Source organism: Lissotriton vulgaris, unplaced genomic scaffold (genome assembly GCF_964263255.1).
Source record: "Lissotriton vulgaris unplaced genomic scaffold, aLisVul1.2 SCAFFOLD_555, whole genome shotgun sequence".
NCBI classification, from domain to species: Eukaryota; Metazoa; Chordata; class Amphibia; order Caudata; family Salamandridae; genus Lissotriton; species Lissotriton vulgaris.
This window is the reverse complement of record NW_028243517.1, coordinates 549,474-565,056: the sequence shown is the minus strand read 5'-3', so window position 1 is coordinate 565,056 and position 15,583 is coordinate 549,474. Positions and strand designations below refer to the sequence as shown.

General features: G+C 44.2%; 1 protein-coding gene across 1 annotated transcript in view; it reads left to right on the top strand.

The window, feature by feature from the left end:
• The window catches only part of LOC147668322 (maestro heat-like repeat-containing protein family member 1), an 87,477-nt gene that overhangs the window by 66,341 nt on the left and 5,553 nt on the right, over positions 1-15,583 (top strand). Inside the window, exons 13-15 of the mRNA XM_086948600.1 lie at positions 153-260; positions 3,558-3,677; positions 4,657-4,755. Coding sequence (XP_086804726.1) covers positions 153-260; positions 3,558-3,677; positions 4,657-4,755 — 327 coding nt within the window. The remainder of the gene's footprint in view (positions 1-152; positions 261-3,557; positions 3,678-4,656; positions 4,756-15,583) is intronic.

Here is a 15,583-nt window from a genome sequence, read left to right as displayed (position 1 = left end):
TTCTGTCCACACATTATTTCATCATTACTGAGGTTGTTGTCAGCTGAAGTTTGTTTTCCCATATCTTCTCAAAGTCACTGCAAACATCAGCTGTGGATACTGCATTAATGTTTATATTACTGCATTAAAGTCTCTCACTGTTTTCTTTTTAGTTCCTGGGGACTATCCTGAAGCAAGCACCATACAGAAAATGGCATGCCTTTTTTATGGAAGAACTCACCGCACAAATTGACAGTTTTGCCCATCATGAGAATGAGGAGGTTAGTGCTCTCAAGGGTCATTTGGAAAGGCAGTTTAATACAAAGTCAGAGAAGGATATAACTTTGTATTCCAATCGCACTGTGATTGGTAAACTACACTTGTATACTATGGGTGCACAGCACTGGAATTAGTCAGTCGGGAAAATCAGGTATGGTTCTCCAACTCCCTGGAAAAGCCAACCTTCTTAGAGTCAGATGGAGATAAACACCATGAGGTAATTCCTCTCCACCTGGCTCGTTAGGAGACACCACATACCAGGGCTATACTCCTTGCCCTAATGGATCTTCTTTAGCCAATAGGTATTATTCATTAGAGCCACTCCCCATTCAGTGGATGTAAGGTCATATTCATGCAAAAATCAGTGGAGCTATTGTTCCTATTGAAAAGCAAGGATGAAAGAAAGGCAGACAAGAAGGGGGAACCCTAAGGATTATTTCTTGGTGCCCTCACACATCAATGAGGATGTCATGCTTCATAGTGGGCGTGCTCCTTGTAAGGCCATCACTGTAATGCTCTATGGGCCCCACAAAGAGTCGCTTTAGCGGGGATCTTTTTATTTTTGCTGTCTGATGAAAAGTGTCTGTGTGAGGGCATTTTGAATGTGGGGGTGGAGTGAAAGTCTAAAGTGAAGGGAAGGGAGACTAAAACTATCTAAGAGATACCAAACTGGACCTTAATGTGATGGGTCCCTTGCAAGGATTAAAAAACATAATTTAGTAGGGTGATGTACCCAAGTAGCCTAAAGTGTGGGCAGGTCGCTATGTTTCACGCCCAATGGCCTAAAAAGGATCCACAATGCTTCTTCAGTACCTAAAAAACGGGTGGATAACCCTTTCCCACACCTAAGGCGTGACATCCAGTATAGGTATTCCCTCAAAAGAAAATACCCGGTTCAACAAGTTAAAAATTGATCATCCAATCTAGAAAATAAATGAGAATATAAAAAAAAACACACAGTAAGCAAATGTTTTGTATATATGGTCCAATGATTCACTGGAATCGCTTTTCCAGCTCACTGTATCACATTGTCTCCAAAGGTACAAATGTTCATGCTAATATTGGTGCTGATCAGTCACCACAATGTGAAAAATGTGAAAAACACACTTGTACTTACAATATAACAGATAAAGCAAGTGGACATACGTGGAACAGACAACATAAAACCAATCTCTGGTGGTGTTACACATCGCTTCATGAGTGATTGGTTGTCTTCAGGTGTGAGTGCAGGGTCTTACACTTTGATACAATGTATTATGCCCCATAGTTCAAAAGCACAAGAGTCTATTCTCCTCTGCTTTAAGGTGCAGGTAATTGGAGTGATTTTTACAGGTGTGGTGTGTGCATTTGCGGGAAGAAGTGATGACCAAATGGCCAATGAGGAGAGGAGGGGTAACCTTGAGCCAGTAGGAGCAAGCCCCTCACGTGCTGGTGTAACAGAGGTATCATCCCTCATTGGCGGCCATCTCAGAGTGTGTAGTGCTGAAATGCTGGCCGACCCAAAGTCAACCATGGTTTTTGAAAGGTGGCATCTAAGCAGTAAACTAAGACAGTTGAAGGTTTTCTTAATGGAAGGTGATGGTAAGAGAAATGTATGGGGCACCTAAGTGCTCACGCATATATAGTGACGGGAAGCAAGTCAGGTGCACATAAGTGCTTGCCATCCCTCATGGATTATTCTAGGCATATTGGCGTCTATGTTCATGTTGTAAATATGGGCGGTCACATTTAATAAGTAACAAGGGCGGCTAACTGGTCTACTGCCAATGGATTTGCATGCTTGGAGAGCACTGTTGGGCAAATGGCTAATGAGGATAAGAGAGAAGAGTAGGGGTGTGCTAGAAGTCATAGGAGTGAGACCCTCATGTGCTGGTGTAACAGAAGTATCATCCTTCAGTGGTGGCCATCCTGGAGTCTGTGGTGCGGTTAAATGTGGGCTGGCCCAAAGTCATCAATTATATTAGTAAAACGGCGTCTAAAACAGTAGACTAACACAGTTAAATGTTTTCTTATGAAGGGTACCACCTCATTGTTTCCACAGAAACATTTGTAGTAATGAAGAAGATACCCATGGCAAGTCGCAAAAGGCTTATCATAAGCACTGCTTTTTGTGGTATATGAGACTCTAAAGCAGGTATGTTACATGGTCTCAATGGTGAAATGGTAGATCAGATCCCCTGTATGACGGCATGTCAATAAATCCATTGTAAGGGAGTATCTGATTTAGCAGGAGTCTGACATGGGAATTACACCTTGCACCAAGGGATTTCATCATTCAGACCTTTGCTGTTCATGGAGAGGCAGAAAATACACCATTGCTCCCTTCTGAAAAGTTTAACAGGACTACATGAGTTACTTGCCATACATGAAACAAATTTGTTTACAGTGTGTCTTCTTTATTTTCTAATTTAGTTTCTAGGTTGGATGATCAATTTTAAAATTTTTTAACAAGAAGTTGTTTTCTAGGGCAATACCTACACTGCATATTACGTCTTAGGTGTGGGGTAGGGTTACCCCCCCTTTTAGGTTCTGAAGAAGCACTTTGGATCCTTTTTGGACCATCATGCGCAAAACATGTTGACCTGACCACACTTACAGATTTAGGCTACTTGGATACATCACGTCCCTGTAATAGCCCCTACCAAATTAAGTTTTTCAATCTTGCAGAGGGAACTGTCACATTAAAGTCCTGCGTGGTATCTCTTAGACTGTTTTAGTCTCCTTTCATTTCACTATACCCATTCACTCCACCCCACACATTCAAAATGCCATCACACTGGCACATGTCATCAGATAGCAAACCTAAAAAGGTCTTTGCTAAAGCGACCCTTCGTGGGGCACTGCAGCACCAGCCCTATGAGGAGCACGTCCTATGATGATATAGTACATCTTCATGGATGTGTGATGGCACCAAGATATAATCAAAGGGATTCTCCCTTCTTTGTCAGCCTTTCTTTCTTCTTTGCTTCCTGAAAGGAACAGTACCTCAACTGCTTTTTGGATTAGCAGTTTCGGAGCATAGGTACTGGACCTTTACTGGCTCCCAGTCCTCCCTCTTCATTGTTTTGAGTCATATTCATGGCCATATCCAAATCTCTACAATGTCCAGAAGATATAACATGACATAACATAACAAACATTTCGCTCAACTCATTAAGAGTTGTTTCATAGTGTGAGTTGAAGACATGTGTAGAGTGAATCAAAGATGAATACTCCTCTATAAGTATTACTCTCATAGAGTGGGCAGGAGTTTCTTTTCATTCTTAACTCAGACTGTCTTTAATTTACTCCTATATTAGGGTTTTATTTTCCGGTGCCTCGGGAAGTGCCTCGCTGCATGCGATGATACTGAGCTGATCTTACGTTACCTTCGAAAGATGTTCAATTCTACTAAGTTTATTACAACTCCTCACCATGCAGTAAGTATCAAGTGTATTTCTATTCCCCTTAGGTAAAATTTGACCCTGTATGACCAGAACAAGCACATGGAGTCTTACGGGACTGAAGAGCATCTGGGTTATATTGTTCTGGATTGTAACTTCATTAAAGGAGCTTGATGGTAAATTAATGATAACAGGAAACACCTTCCTCACTTAGCACATCCTGTCACCCAAAAGTGTGATATCTACCCCATGGATAGCCAAATCATATCAGAGTGGAAACCCTCCGCAGAGTGGGTGAAGACTAAGCTAGCTGAAACTAGAAGTGTAGCGCCTTTGTTCGGGTTACTACTGCTGCATTTCATCAGGGATTATTTTTGCCTCTTTAGGTGATCCGTCTTGATGGACACAAGTGAATTATTTATATAAATCAAGCTTAATCAATGTAGCAGATAAATGGGATGACGATCTAAAGCTTTGTGAAGCTTTCAGAAAGGCCCAAATAGATAACAGAGCTGTCTGTTTCTACCTGTTGTCAGAGGGGGGCGATTTATCAAAGAATGAAGGACAGAGCAGAATCTGGTATAATCCTTGCACAGTACCCTTGAGGAAGAGAGGATAAGCATTCCTTCTAAAGAAAGTGCACTCCTTCTTCCCAAATGCTTGTGTACTAAAAAGTCCTTGCAGTTTCTTTAGGTGAAAACCAGAAAGAACTAAGTTACAGAACAGAAATAGTGACTGAACTCTCATCTTATTGTCCATAGATGTTTCTTCAGTAGCATGGTAAGGACACTCCAGCATAGTTGTATAGGGGGTATCCTTAAATCATGCTTTCTGGAAACTGAATATATTTGCTTTACTAGTGGAGAACCATTTGTAATTGCCAGTTGTAAACACTGAAGGTCCAATCAAGAACCGTATCATTATAATTTCTTTCGAATATGGAATCTCTATTCCAAAATGCCTGTGTTTGGTTAATGTTTCCCTAATGCTGTGAGTTGTCTTTCACTCTTTGCAGGATATAATAATTGGATTTCAAACATGTGCCAAGACTCATCCATTCGAAAGCCGTCGGGTGATTGAAGAGTACAAAGGCTATCTTTTTGCTATTGACCTGGTAAGAACCATGCATCTCTTTTTGTCTCATATTTCCAACTTTCCTCAGCAGTGGCGATTTACATCTATAAAAGTGTAATTTGCAATTAGATAACAGTTTACAAGAAAGAAAAGCAAAAATATGTCTAAAGGCGTAGGTGGTCTACAATACCGAAAACAAAAGAAATTTAAATATTTATTTTGAATGGGCTTATGATACCAAATGCAACAATGTCTTAAATTCACTATAAACAACAAGAACATTCAACCTTTACTTCCTCCTTTGCATTACTCATGACTTCAGAAGTGATAGAGCACAGAGGGAAAGGCTGCCCTCCAAGGCGACTCGCATTTAGGAATCAATACAAGACAGGGTCTAAGACCGGTCCCTGCACTCCGAGGTGGCGGAGTACTCAGGATCAAACACCAGGCCTGGCTAAAGGCTGGGCTCTGTATCCACAGGATACACAATACAGTTACATTGAGGAAAGGGGAAGGGCTCTGTTCATAACTCCAGTTGAAATAGTGACTGGCTTAAGCCAGGAGGCAACCTTCACTGGCCCTGGTGTGTTGTGCTACATTCAGGACATCCTGGGGCCGAATAGCAAAGGCAATCTGAGACAAAAGTCTAACTTTACAACTTTTGGTATTCACAGAAGTTATTTATGACTTTTGGTATTCAAAGAGGTCATTTATGAGTCGTATCTATACGTTTGCAGTCGGGCCGGAATCTTCGCCTCTGTCCCAAACTCTACACACCCAGGCCTTACTCTCCGGCTGGGGCCGTACTCTCCAGCTGTGGCATTACTCTCCATTTTGAGTCGTTCTTTCCAGCTCAGGCCGGATGAAGTGTAATAAATTGGCTGGAATGCAAAATTTACAAAAAGGAACATTAGGAACATGTGATAAATTATAGAGGAGGCCATTTAAAACAGTCTGGCAGGGAAAAGGGTATGGCCAGACACTGCATCATGACCCAGATAAGTTTGCTCCTCTGTATCATGGTACAATTTGTGCTTACCTCAGTGTTGACTGTAGTTTAAACACTACAGTCAACACTTAGGGCGCTCCCCTTAGTGTTGACTGTAGTGTTAATACCAGAGAGTGTGTGTGTGTGTGTGTGAATAAGAGCTACAGTAGGAGTAATGGGACACATTAAAGTTAGGTGCAGTGATAGACTCCAGGTTGTGTATATTGTGCCAATTATGGAACAGTTTTTGTTTAATGTTAGTCTTAGGGATACCTTTATGGCTAGAGATGAAGTATGGGTTTGATACAGGGTATTGGTAAATGATTTTCTTAAGGTTAAGGATACTTTACAGGATTGAACTAGGTTTAGGTTTATGGAATGTAGGTGTAAATAATGCTGCTAGTGTTAGGGGTTTTGTGTTTGGGTTACATTGCATAAGAGTAATGGGCAATTGATGAGGATAGCGTTATCGTTAGGCATAGGATTTGCAGTTCGTGTACCTGGTTCGTGAATGAGAAAATGAGCTGGGTGTCGGAAGCGTGGAATACTATCCTGAGTCTGTGTTTTCTGACAATGGTGGCAAGAAGGACCATGCAGATGTTGAGGAGCGTGGGGCTGATAGAGGATCCTTGGGGTACTCCGCAGCTGATCTCTGTTGGTTCAGAGAGGAAGGGCGGGAGTCTGATTATTTGAGTTCGGCCGGTGAGAAAGGAATGGATCCATTCCCCTGAATGCCGGCGTCGCAGAGTCTGGCGGTTAGTGCACGGTGGGAGACGGTGTCGAAGGCTGCAGATAGGTCTAGTGGGATGAGGGCAGCCATGTGTCCTTGGTCAAGGAGGGTGAGGATGTCGCCCATGGCGGCTAGTTGGGTAGTCTCATGCGGAGGTTGCTACGGAATACAGATTAGGAAGTGTAGAGGATCGAGTTGGATTCAATAAAGTTCGTGAGCTGGTTGTTGATGATCTTCTGTTTGACTTTGGCTGTGAAGGGGAGGAGAGAGGTGAGAAAGGAACGGATCCATTCCCCTGAATTCCGGCGTCGCAGAGACTGGCGGTTAATGCACAGTGGGAGACGGTGTCGAAGGCTGCTGATAGATCTAATAGGATGAGGGCAGTCATGTGTCCCTGGTCGAGGAGGGTGCGGATGTTGCCCGTGGTGGCTATAAGGGCAGTCTTAGTGCTAAGGTTACTACGTAATACAAATTGGGAAGTGTAGAGGATTGAGTTGGATTCTATAAGTTTGTGAGCTGGTTGTTGACGATCTTCTCGGTGACTTTGGCTGCAAAGGGGAGGAGAACGATGGATCTATAGTTCTGGAGGTTGTCAGCTCTGCGGAGGGCTTCTTGAGGAGGATCTTGACATCAGTGTGTTTCCAATCACCGGGAAACATGCCTGTTTTGAGGGTGTTATAGGGGAGGTGGCTCTGTGGTAGATGTACGTCGGGCTGGGGTCAGTGGGGGCTCCTGAGTGTATGCTTCTCATGGTTTTAGCTGTGTCTTCTGTGGTGACAGGGGTCCATGCGGTGATGGTAGGCTGGTTGGCATTGCTGGTTGTAGGTGTAGTAGCGGTGCCTAGGTTCCGCTGAGTAAGTCCCAGATTTCTACTGCATGTCTGTGCAGGGAGCGTATGCTGAGGAGTATGCAGCTCAGGGGAATGGGTGCACTGGCATCCGGTGGGTAGGCACAAATAAATATCACGTAGTCCCAGGGCTTTAAGTGGGCTGGGTCTTGACGGTGCACCAGCAGTACTAAAAAACAGGTGCTGAGATGGGTCCCTATTGGGCTTTTTCATTTGTATAACGTGCCCTTATTATTGCTCTCTCTTTCTAACTCCTGGGGCTAGGTACCCTCTCACACTCCAGTGGATTTGAAAATGCAAAAGCTTATGTGTCCCTTGCCACTGCCTACCTGGGCTCTCTGCAGGAGGGGCCTTTCACTGCAGTGTGGGCCGCACTGAAGCAACCTCTCAATCCGTGTGCCACCTCTTCAATAAAATAGGAACAACGCCTACTTTTCTCAGAACGTAACTGTGGGTCGAAAGGTTGGTATGTGATCGAAAAGAGTGGCAGATTGTAAGGTACTACACTATGAACATTTTGAGAACCATCGGAGTCATTTTACACTCATCTAATTTGAAGAAACCTGTTACATATGTTTCTTTTATTATATTGGATTACACCATATTTGCATGTACATGTGATTTTCCTAGGATTACATTTGTACACATGTGTGCTACTTTGTGTGCATACCCCCAAGGACAGGATGCCATATTGCACATTTATGTCTGCATCTACAAATTTGTCCACTACCCCTATACCGTGGCCAAAACACACGCAGCCATTTTTGTTGTCAGGCATACTGCTCCCACTTACTCATAAACCACAGTGTCTGCTTGGTCAGTCTATCTTGCTCTATGCCTCAATCTGAGAATGCGAAGAAAACATATATGCATTGGTACAGGCAAAGCCTTGCAACGCTATTCAGGTATCTCTCTGATGGTAAATTACACAGTTAGATTAAGTCATGTTTTTAGGTCTTGGCTCTAGACAGCACACATGAGCTGTCTCAAACCAAGAAATACTGCATCTACTACATAGGCTTCAGCCTGCCCATGGGCTTCCAATTTGCTGAAACCTTTGTCACTCTTAAATTCTATCCGCATAATTCCACAGCACACCATGCCACATATTTCCACTACACAACTTCACACTACGCCACACAATTCCACAACAAACAATTTCAATCCAACACTTGCACTACCACCAAACCTGTCATCTCTCTTCCACATACCCACAGCCCCTCTCATCTCTCCCTCACACTCACAGTACCCGCTCTCATCTTGCAATACCACTGCCCTCTCATCCCTCCCTCACATACACTGTCTCCTCTCTATACTGCCTGCTCACACACGCTACCTTCCTGTACCTCCTCACGCTCTGCACTGGTCCGCTTCTCCCCCATGGGTGCCCCTTCCACTCATGCCTTTTTCTCTCTCTCTCTCTCACTTGTATTCTCTCTCACCCCTCTCTCTCGCTCCCTCACACACGCTTACCGCCTCTCTCATATGGTTCTCTTCAGGTCTTGAAGCACAGTTTCTTTCTCGTGCCTTTTCAAAATTTCAATCCCTCAAACCCATCCTCTCCTCCTCTTCTTTGGGTGTCTTCTGCTTACACACGTGGTCCCACTGTATGCATCTGTGGCCTGCTGTCCCCTTCTTTTTGCTACCCTATCTCAATATCAATCACCACTTCCTGCACAAACTACCTATTCCTCTCGATCTTCTTTTCTATCTATTCTGTGCAGCTCTCATCCCTATCTATTCACTATGCCACAACATTCCCTTTCACAAATACACAACACAATTTCAAAACTAACAATGTCCAATACAACCCACATATTTCCACTCTACACCACATACATCCACTTCACTCCAAACCAAAATATATAGGTAAAAGGCATTGTCATGTACGTCAATTGCTCTAAATATCAAAAATCTGAGTCCTAATGTATTGCAAATGCTTGTTAAATTATGCAATCCAATAACTGTGAAGGTCTCTGTGCATTGGCTGAGGGTTATGAAAGGGATAATGTAGATGATCAGTGGCTAATAAAGCAAGACAATGAAAGGCTCAGACTAGATGAAGAGTTTAGAGAAATGCAACAGCACCTACAAAGGCTGAAGTGAGGTGCCTACTTTAACCAATAGTTGTCAATCTAGAAACATGTAATTTGATTCTCTTAGAATACATCAGTCACAACAGCAGTCCCACCTCTTCCTAGGTAACCTAACACTCTACACTGATATTGCATGTATGTATGCATAGATATTTCTATAATCTGAACTTCATAAATATTGTAGTGTTGATGGATGGGCCAGACCATCAAATAGTGTACTCCGTTTGGACAGGACAGTGGTGGCATGTACTCTACTGACCTGGCAGACATACAGCCAACCATATTGAGGGATTTCTTCCCTCTGAAAATCCCATGCTAGTTTGTAGGACTTGGGTCAATAATACCAAAAGTTGTGAAGAAATTCAGCCGGCACATCTGCAGGGTCAGCTTTGACTGTGATGTGAACAGATTGGTGGAGATTCATTGCTGCATTTCACTCTGATTCGAGAGTAGCTATTGCACAAGAGATAATTCTTGTTGTATTTCCTGTAGCTGGATAGTAATTTATTTCTTTAAAAAAATTATTTTACTTAGTTTTCAACAATTTTAAGATCACAATACTGTGACACTGCTTCGCCATCCACCTGATTTTCCCCTTTCTTAATATCCCATTTAGTTCCAAAATACCATGAAGTAGACCACAGTCAAGTCCACTGCAACCAGTCCGGTGCACTATAGATGGGTCTGTGCCCCAGTCAACTGTGTGCTTTTCCCCAACAACTTCCTATGGGTGGGCCGCTCTGGGTATTTTGTGAAGTGCTTTTTACTGTCCCCAGATGTTATCATACTTTTGTGGTCCCCCTCTGGACCTATTCACGGCTTCCTCAGCTGAAAAGAAGAAATCCATCCCTCTTAGCCACTTTGAGATTGGGAGGGCCCCCCGGATCCTCAATGGCCCGCTATGTGATGTTTAGCCAAAAAACAACTGATCCCAACCATCAATTTTTGTCCCCTTACCTGTCCCAACCCGGGAATAAGTTCTGTGTAAATGGCATTCAGCTTTGAGATGGTCAGAGAACATCATATGGTGTGTCTGCCAGACGTCTCCCAATTTTGAGATCCCCAACTTATTTCAGTGTACTTGAGCCCTACTGTTTTCCATAGCCATGTACCCTTCCACAATGGCTTCTTCCTAGTGGGCACCCTCCACTTTCATATCCATTGCAATGCCTCTTTCCAGCTAATCACTGGAATGGCTGGAATGGCTGGAATGGCTGGAATGGCCGGGGGAGTGGGTAGGAGGGACTCCCCATACAGCCAAAACCCTGGTGCTTACCTGGTAAAGTCCATGTGCGTCTCGTAGTGGGTCCCCGTGCACCAAAGATCCAATCAATAACCACAACCAGCTGGGCAGCCCAGTAAAGTAATACAGTCTGATGTCTACTGCCCCTAGTCCACCATCATAAGGGGATTTTATGCAGTTCTTATGGGAGATTCACAGCAACGATCCTCGCTACTTGTTGCTATTGACGTTGGCCTCTAGGGTTGTAAACAAAAGGCTAGGGATTTTGTGGGGGTAGTGTTGCAAAACATACAACAGCTGTGACCAGGCCACAATTTTGAAGACGGCTATAGACCCCATCATGATCAGGGGGAGAGAGTTCCATCTTGCCATATGTCCCTTAATTTTGCATGTCAAAGGGGTTATATTCCTGCCCTAGCGTTCCTCTGGGTCTCTTGATAAGAGCATGCCTCAGTGTTTGAAATTGGCTTTCTGGTTGGCACAGGTACGCACCCTGTCCAAGCAGAAGCCATAATACTGGTCAGGATAAGCAAGATACACACTAAAAGATAACCTGTGCTCAGCTTGGCACAGAACACTCAGGGGTATCCAGAGACAATGTGCAAAGTATGTGTGCAACACACACACATGCACAGTAACACAATGAATACACCACAACAAGACTCTAGACAGGTTTAGAAAATGATAGACAATTATATTATAACCAAAACAAGCCTAAAATGACAAAAATCCAATGTATAGAAGTTGAGATATATAACATTTTTAAATGAATAAATGCATTAAAGCACCTAGAAGCAAGCAGCTCTAAAAAGGTTACTTCAGGTTGCGCTGTATCGGGTCAAAGTTCAGGCCAAACGCGTGGAAGCGCAGGCCAGCTACTGAACCCCGGCAGGAAGAAGTGAAAAAAGTACCTTTCCTGGTCTCAAACAGTGAGATGTGCTGATCTGCTCCACGTAGTGAAGGCGATACGTCAGTTCTGAAAATGGGTGGTAGATGTGTTGAGTGATGTGCCACATCGGATTCTGCGACACAGTCGAGGGGATGCATCGATCTTACCAAGCTGCCGCCGAGGCGATACGCAGTCTAATGTATCGATCTCTGAGGGCAAAGCGCTAGTTCTGATGCGCTGTGCCCATTTTACTCCTGCAACTGGTTGATGCGCCAGTTCTGTTAAACACAGACATACAATTCATCAAATTCCATGCTGCAAGTGTCTGGGCCACTTCCAGTGAGTTCAGGTACTGGAGCAGGGATAGAGACTTTGATGTCCCTCAGTCTCATGCAATAGGAGGCCAGCCAACAAGCCCTTGGAGATCACTTGGAGGATAGGCAGAGCCCAGCTCTCCTTCAGGGCAGTCAGAGAAAAGCAGACAGCAGAGAAACACCAGAGAAAAGCAGGCCTTCCAAGCCTGCAAGCCAAAGATAAGTCATTTAAGCAGAACAGCAGTCCTTCTGACATAGATTCAGTTCAAGATCCAGAAGTGCCTGATTTTGAGTGGGGCGTGTTGGTCAGAGACCCAGACTTATAGCCAAAAGTGCCTTTGATGCTGGTTGGTGAATTCAAAGCAGCTCTCTGAAGTGCACAGCTTCCTCTTTCAGCCCAGTCCTGTCCTCCAGGCTATCTATAGGGGATAATCAGTCCTTTGTGTGAGGACAGGCCACTGCCTATTCAAGTAAAGTGTTAGACCCTCTGTTGCACTCTGCCCAGGTAAGGCCATCAGAATACAAATGCATGTTGATGGCTACTCAGACACACCTATCTTTTCTGGGTTGTGGCTGTCAAGAGGGAATGCAAAAAGTGTAGCTGTCACTTACTCCAATTATTGGAGATGGGCTGTCAGGCACACAACGCAGTATGTGCAGATAAATGTCTACTTTCTTATTGTGAACAAAGCAAACACAAGGAAATGATGTACGGAGCGCTGACACTTTTCAGACACTCACCCCCTGTCACAGATTGGGATGAATGCATCATCATTCTTTAGCTCACTTCGCCACTTCAGTTCAGACCCAGCTACATGCAAATCAGTCTTGAACCTGGCTTGGCAGTTCAGGCTGGACTGCTCCCATAAGGAACAGGGTCAAGACTGATTTGCATATGGCTGGGTCCAAACTGGGGTGGTGTGGTAAGCAAAAGAATGATAGATTAAACCCAGATCCTTGTGACCGGGGGTGAATGTTTGCATTGTCCAGCATTCTGTCCAGCAATTGTTTCTTTTGCATACTTTCTTAAAGCATAGCGGCATTTCTAAAATAGCAATGTTAAATTCAACTTCACCAGTAAGTAGGATATATCACTACCATTCCAAACATACGAAACACAAAAAAGCCTCATTGTAGTGAAAAGTGAAATATGCTGTTTGTCACTATCAGGACACGCAAAACAGAAAAGTACATGTCCTACGTTTTACTTGCATACACTGTGCCCTTAGGGCTACATAGGGCCTACCTTAGGGGTGACTTATAAGTAATAAAGGGGGAGTTTAAGGCTTAGTAAGTAGTTCTAAATGCCAAATCAAAGTAGCATTAAACTGCAAACACAGGCACTGCAGTTGCAGGCCTGAGAGAGGTTTGAAAGGCTTCTTCTGTTGGTGGCACGATCAGAGCTGCAGCCCACTAGTAGCACTACATTTACAGGCCCTGGGTATATGATATACCACCTTACAAGGGACTTACAAGTTAAATAAACAGGTCAATTAAGTATACACCAATTATACACATGTTTAAGGAAGAAGCACATGCTCTTTAGCACTGATTCAGAGTGGTAAAGCGCTCAGAGTCTTAGGACCAACAATAGATTCAGCCAAATGTGGAGGCAAAAAGATTGGGGAACACCACCCTCGGGCTGACAGGTCAAACACCAACTATTTAAATGCTCCAGATCACCTGGAAGTAACTCTGGAGGAATGGCACCACAGGGATTATGACTGATTTCCCCCAGTTCACTCTCAGGCCTGTTTCTTCTTTGTAGATTTCTAGAATGCAAATCAGCTGTAGGATCAGTTGGTTTAGGTGCTGAATATAAAGGAGGACATCATACCACATACAAAGAGATGCAGTACCCTAATTCTACACCCCACCTCAAGCCCCAAACCTGCGCATCCCCCGATCTATTTGGCCAGTGTTTCAATCACAAGAGCGAACAGGAGAGTAGACAGCAGGTGGCCCTGCCAGTGGCCTCTGCCTAGCTGGAACTGTTGTGAGTAAATGGTGTTCACTCTGACCCTATCACATGGCACTGTGTATAACATCTTTACAGACTGAAGGACTTTAGGGCCAAAATTAATCTTTTCCATGATGCGTGGAGGAAAGGTCATTCAATTGAGTCGAAGGCCTTCTCTAAGTCCAGTTGCATCACTAGGAATCTCACCTGTTTCAGTACCCTGGTGCTACGGCCTTTGCAAATATTTTGGTTTAAATATTACTTAGGGGAATCAGGCTGTAAAATGCACAGTCTGTAGGTGGCCTATATGGTTTGGGGAAAACTACAACTGAGGCCCCCTAGATATGATAGGGAATTATCATAGCTGTACCTGCAGCTTCGACCATTGTAAAGAAGTGAGAGAGTAGTGTTGGTGTAACCTTTTCTGCACTTGAACCGGGCACCTTCTCAGAATGCATCTCCTGCAAGGCTGAAAATATTTCCTCCTTAGACAGAGGTGCATCCAAGTCCTGCAGCATGATCAGGTCCGCAGCTATGGGGTGTTGTTGCTCCACGTGCCCGACGTGTTTGATTGGTAAAGTTTCTCATAGTAATGTGTGCAGTCATTGCCGATTGCCTCAGCATCATGTGTCACCTCACCGTCGGGCCCCGTGTCTATGGGACAAACCTGTCTGCCTGTGTAGCAATGTTCCCATATTCTCGCTGTTTTTGAGAATCGGACACTGCTGCCCATGCAGGGTCTGCTATTGTGTTCCCCTGAAGAACTGCTTTCCTTCCCTCCCACAATGTGATTGGGGAGACATCTGTTGTGGAGTTTGTTCTGAGGTAAAGTTATATCTTTACCTTCATGTGTTCCGAAAATCTAACATACTTCAGTCACCCAACCTGAAGGTTTCAGTGCGTATTAGACCTAGGCATCCCCAATTAGTTAAATCGGTCAGTGGTCCAATGGTACCCTTCTGAGAAATCGGAGTCCAGCAGTGAAAATAATACATACTGACTAGTTCTTTGCTTTCCATTGATTGCAAAGCATCAGGGACTCCACCCATGGCACCAGGGTTGAGCCTCTCTTTTCACATCAAGTTGTGGGTGCATGACATTATTGAAGTGGCCTGCTACAGTAAGGTCCCACTCCGAGACTGTGGTGATAACTGTCATCAGATCTTTCATTGTGGTCGCCTGCAGGTTCGGTGAAATATACACAGACACTACCATCCATAGGATGCCATTCAGGAATTGAGTAACCACCACATATCTATCCATGGTGTCTCAGATAGCATGCGTGACCATCAGGGGAAAGGTAACTCTTGTTGAGCACCTAGTAAACCCTGCATGATATACGCAGTTAAAGCCATGCTGTACCAAAAAGGAACCCCTACTCCCAAGCAAATATGTCTCTTGCAACAATAGAACCACCAGGGTCAGCTTGTGGACCTATTGAGAATTGTTGTGCATTTTATTTTATCCAGCAACCCACTGACATTGCAAGACAACAGCTTTTAGTGGATGGTTTTGTTGTCAGAGGTCTTGGCGAGTCGTTGAGCCTGTTTGACTAGGGTCCGTGGCCGTGTAATGTGTCTTGCGTGAGGCATAGTGTTGCAACCGAAATCAGCCCTATAGTACGCAACTTCAGGCGCGGCTGGCACAGGTAACAGCGGTGGGGTGTGAAGGGGTGGGAGGGATGAAGTCGGCAGAAAGTAATCACCATAGTTTTGTGTAGCTTCGCTCCAAGCAAGCCCCTCTATCTGGAGGCAATGTGTCTCTTCTCCATAAGTGAATGAGACAACATTTGTAGCTATAC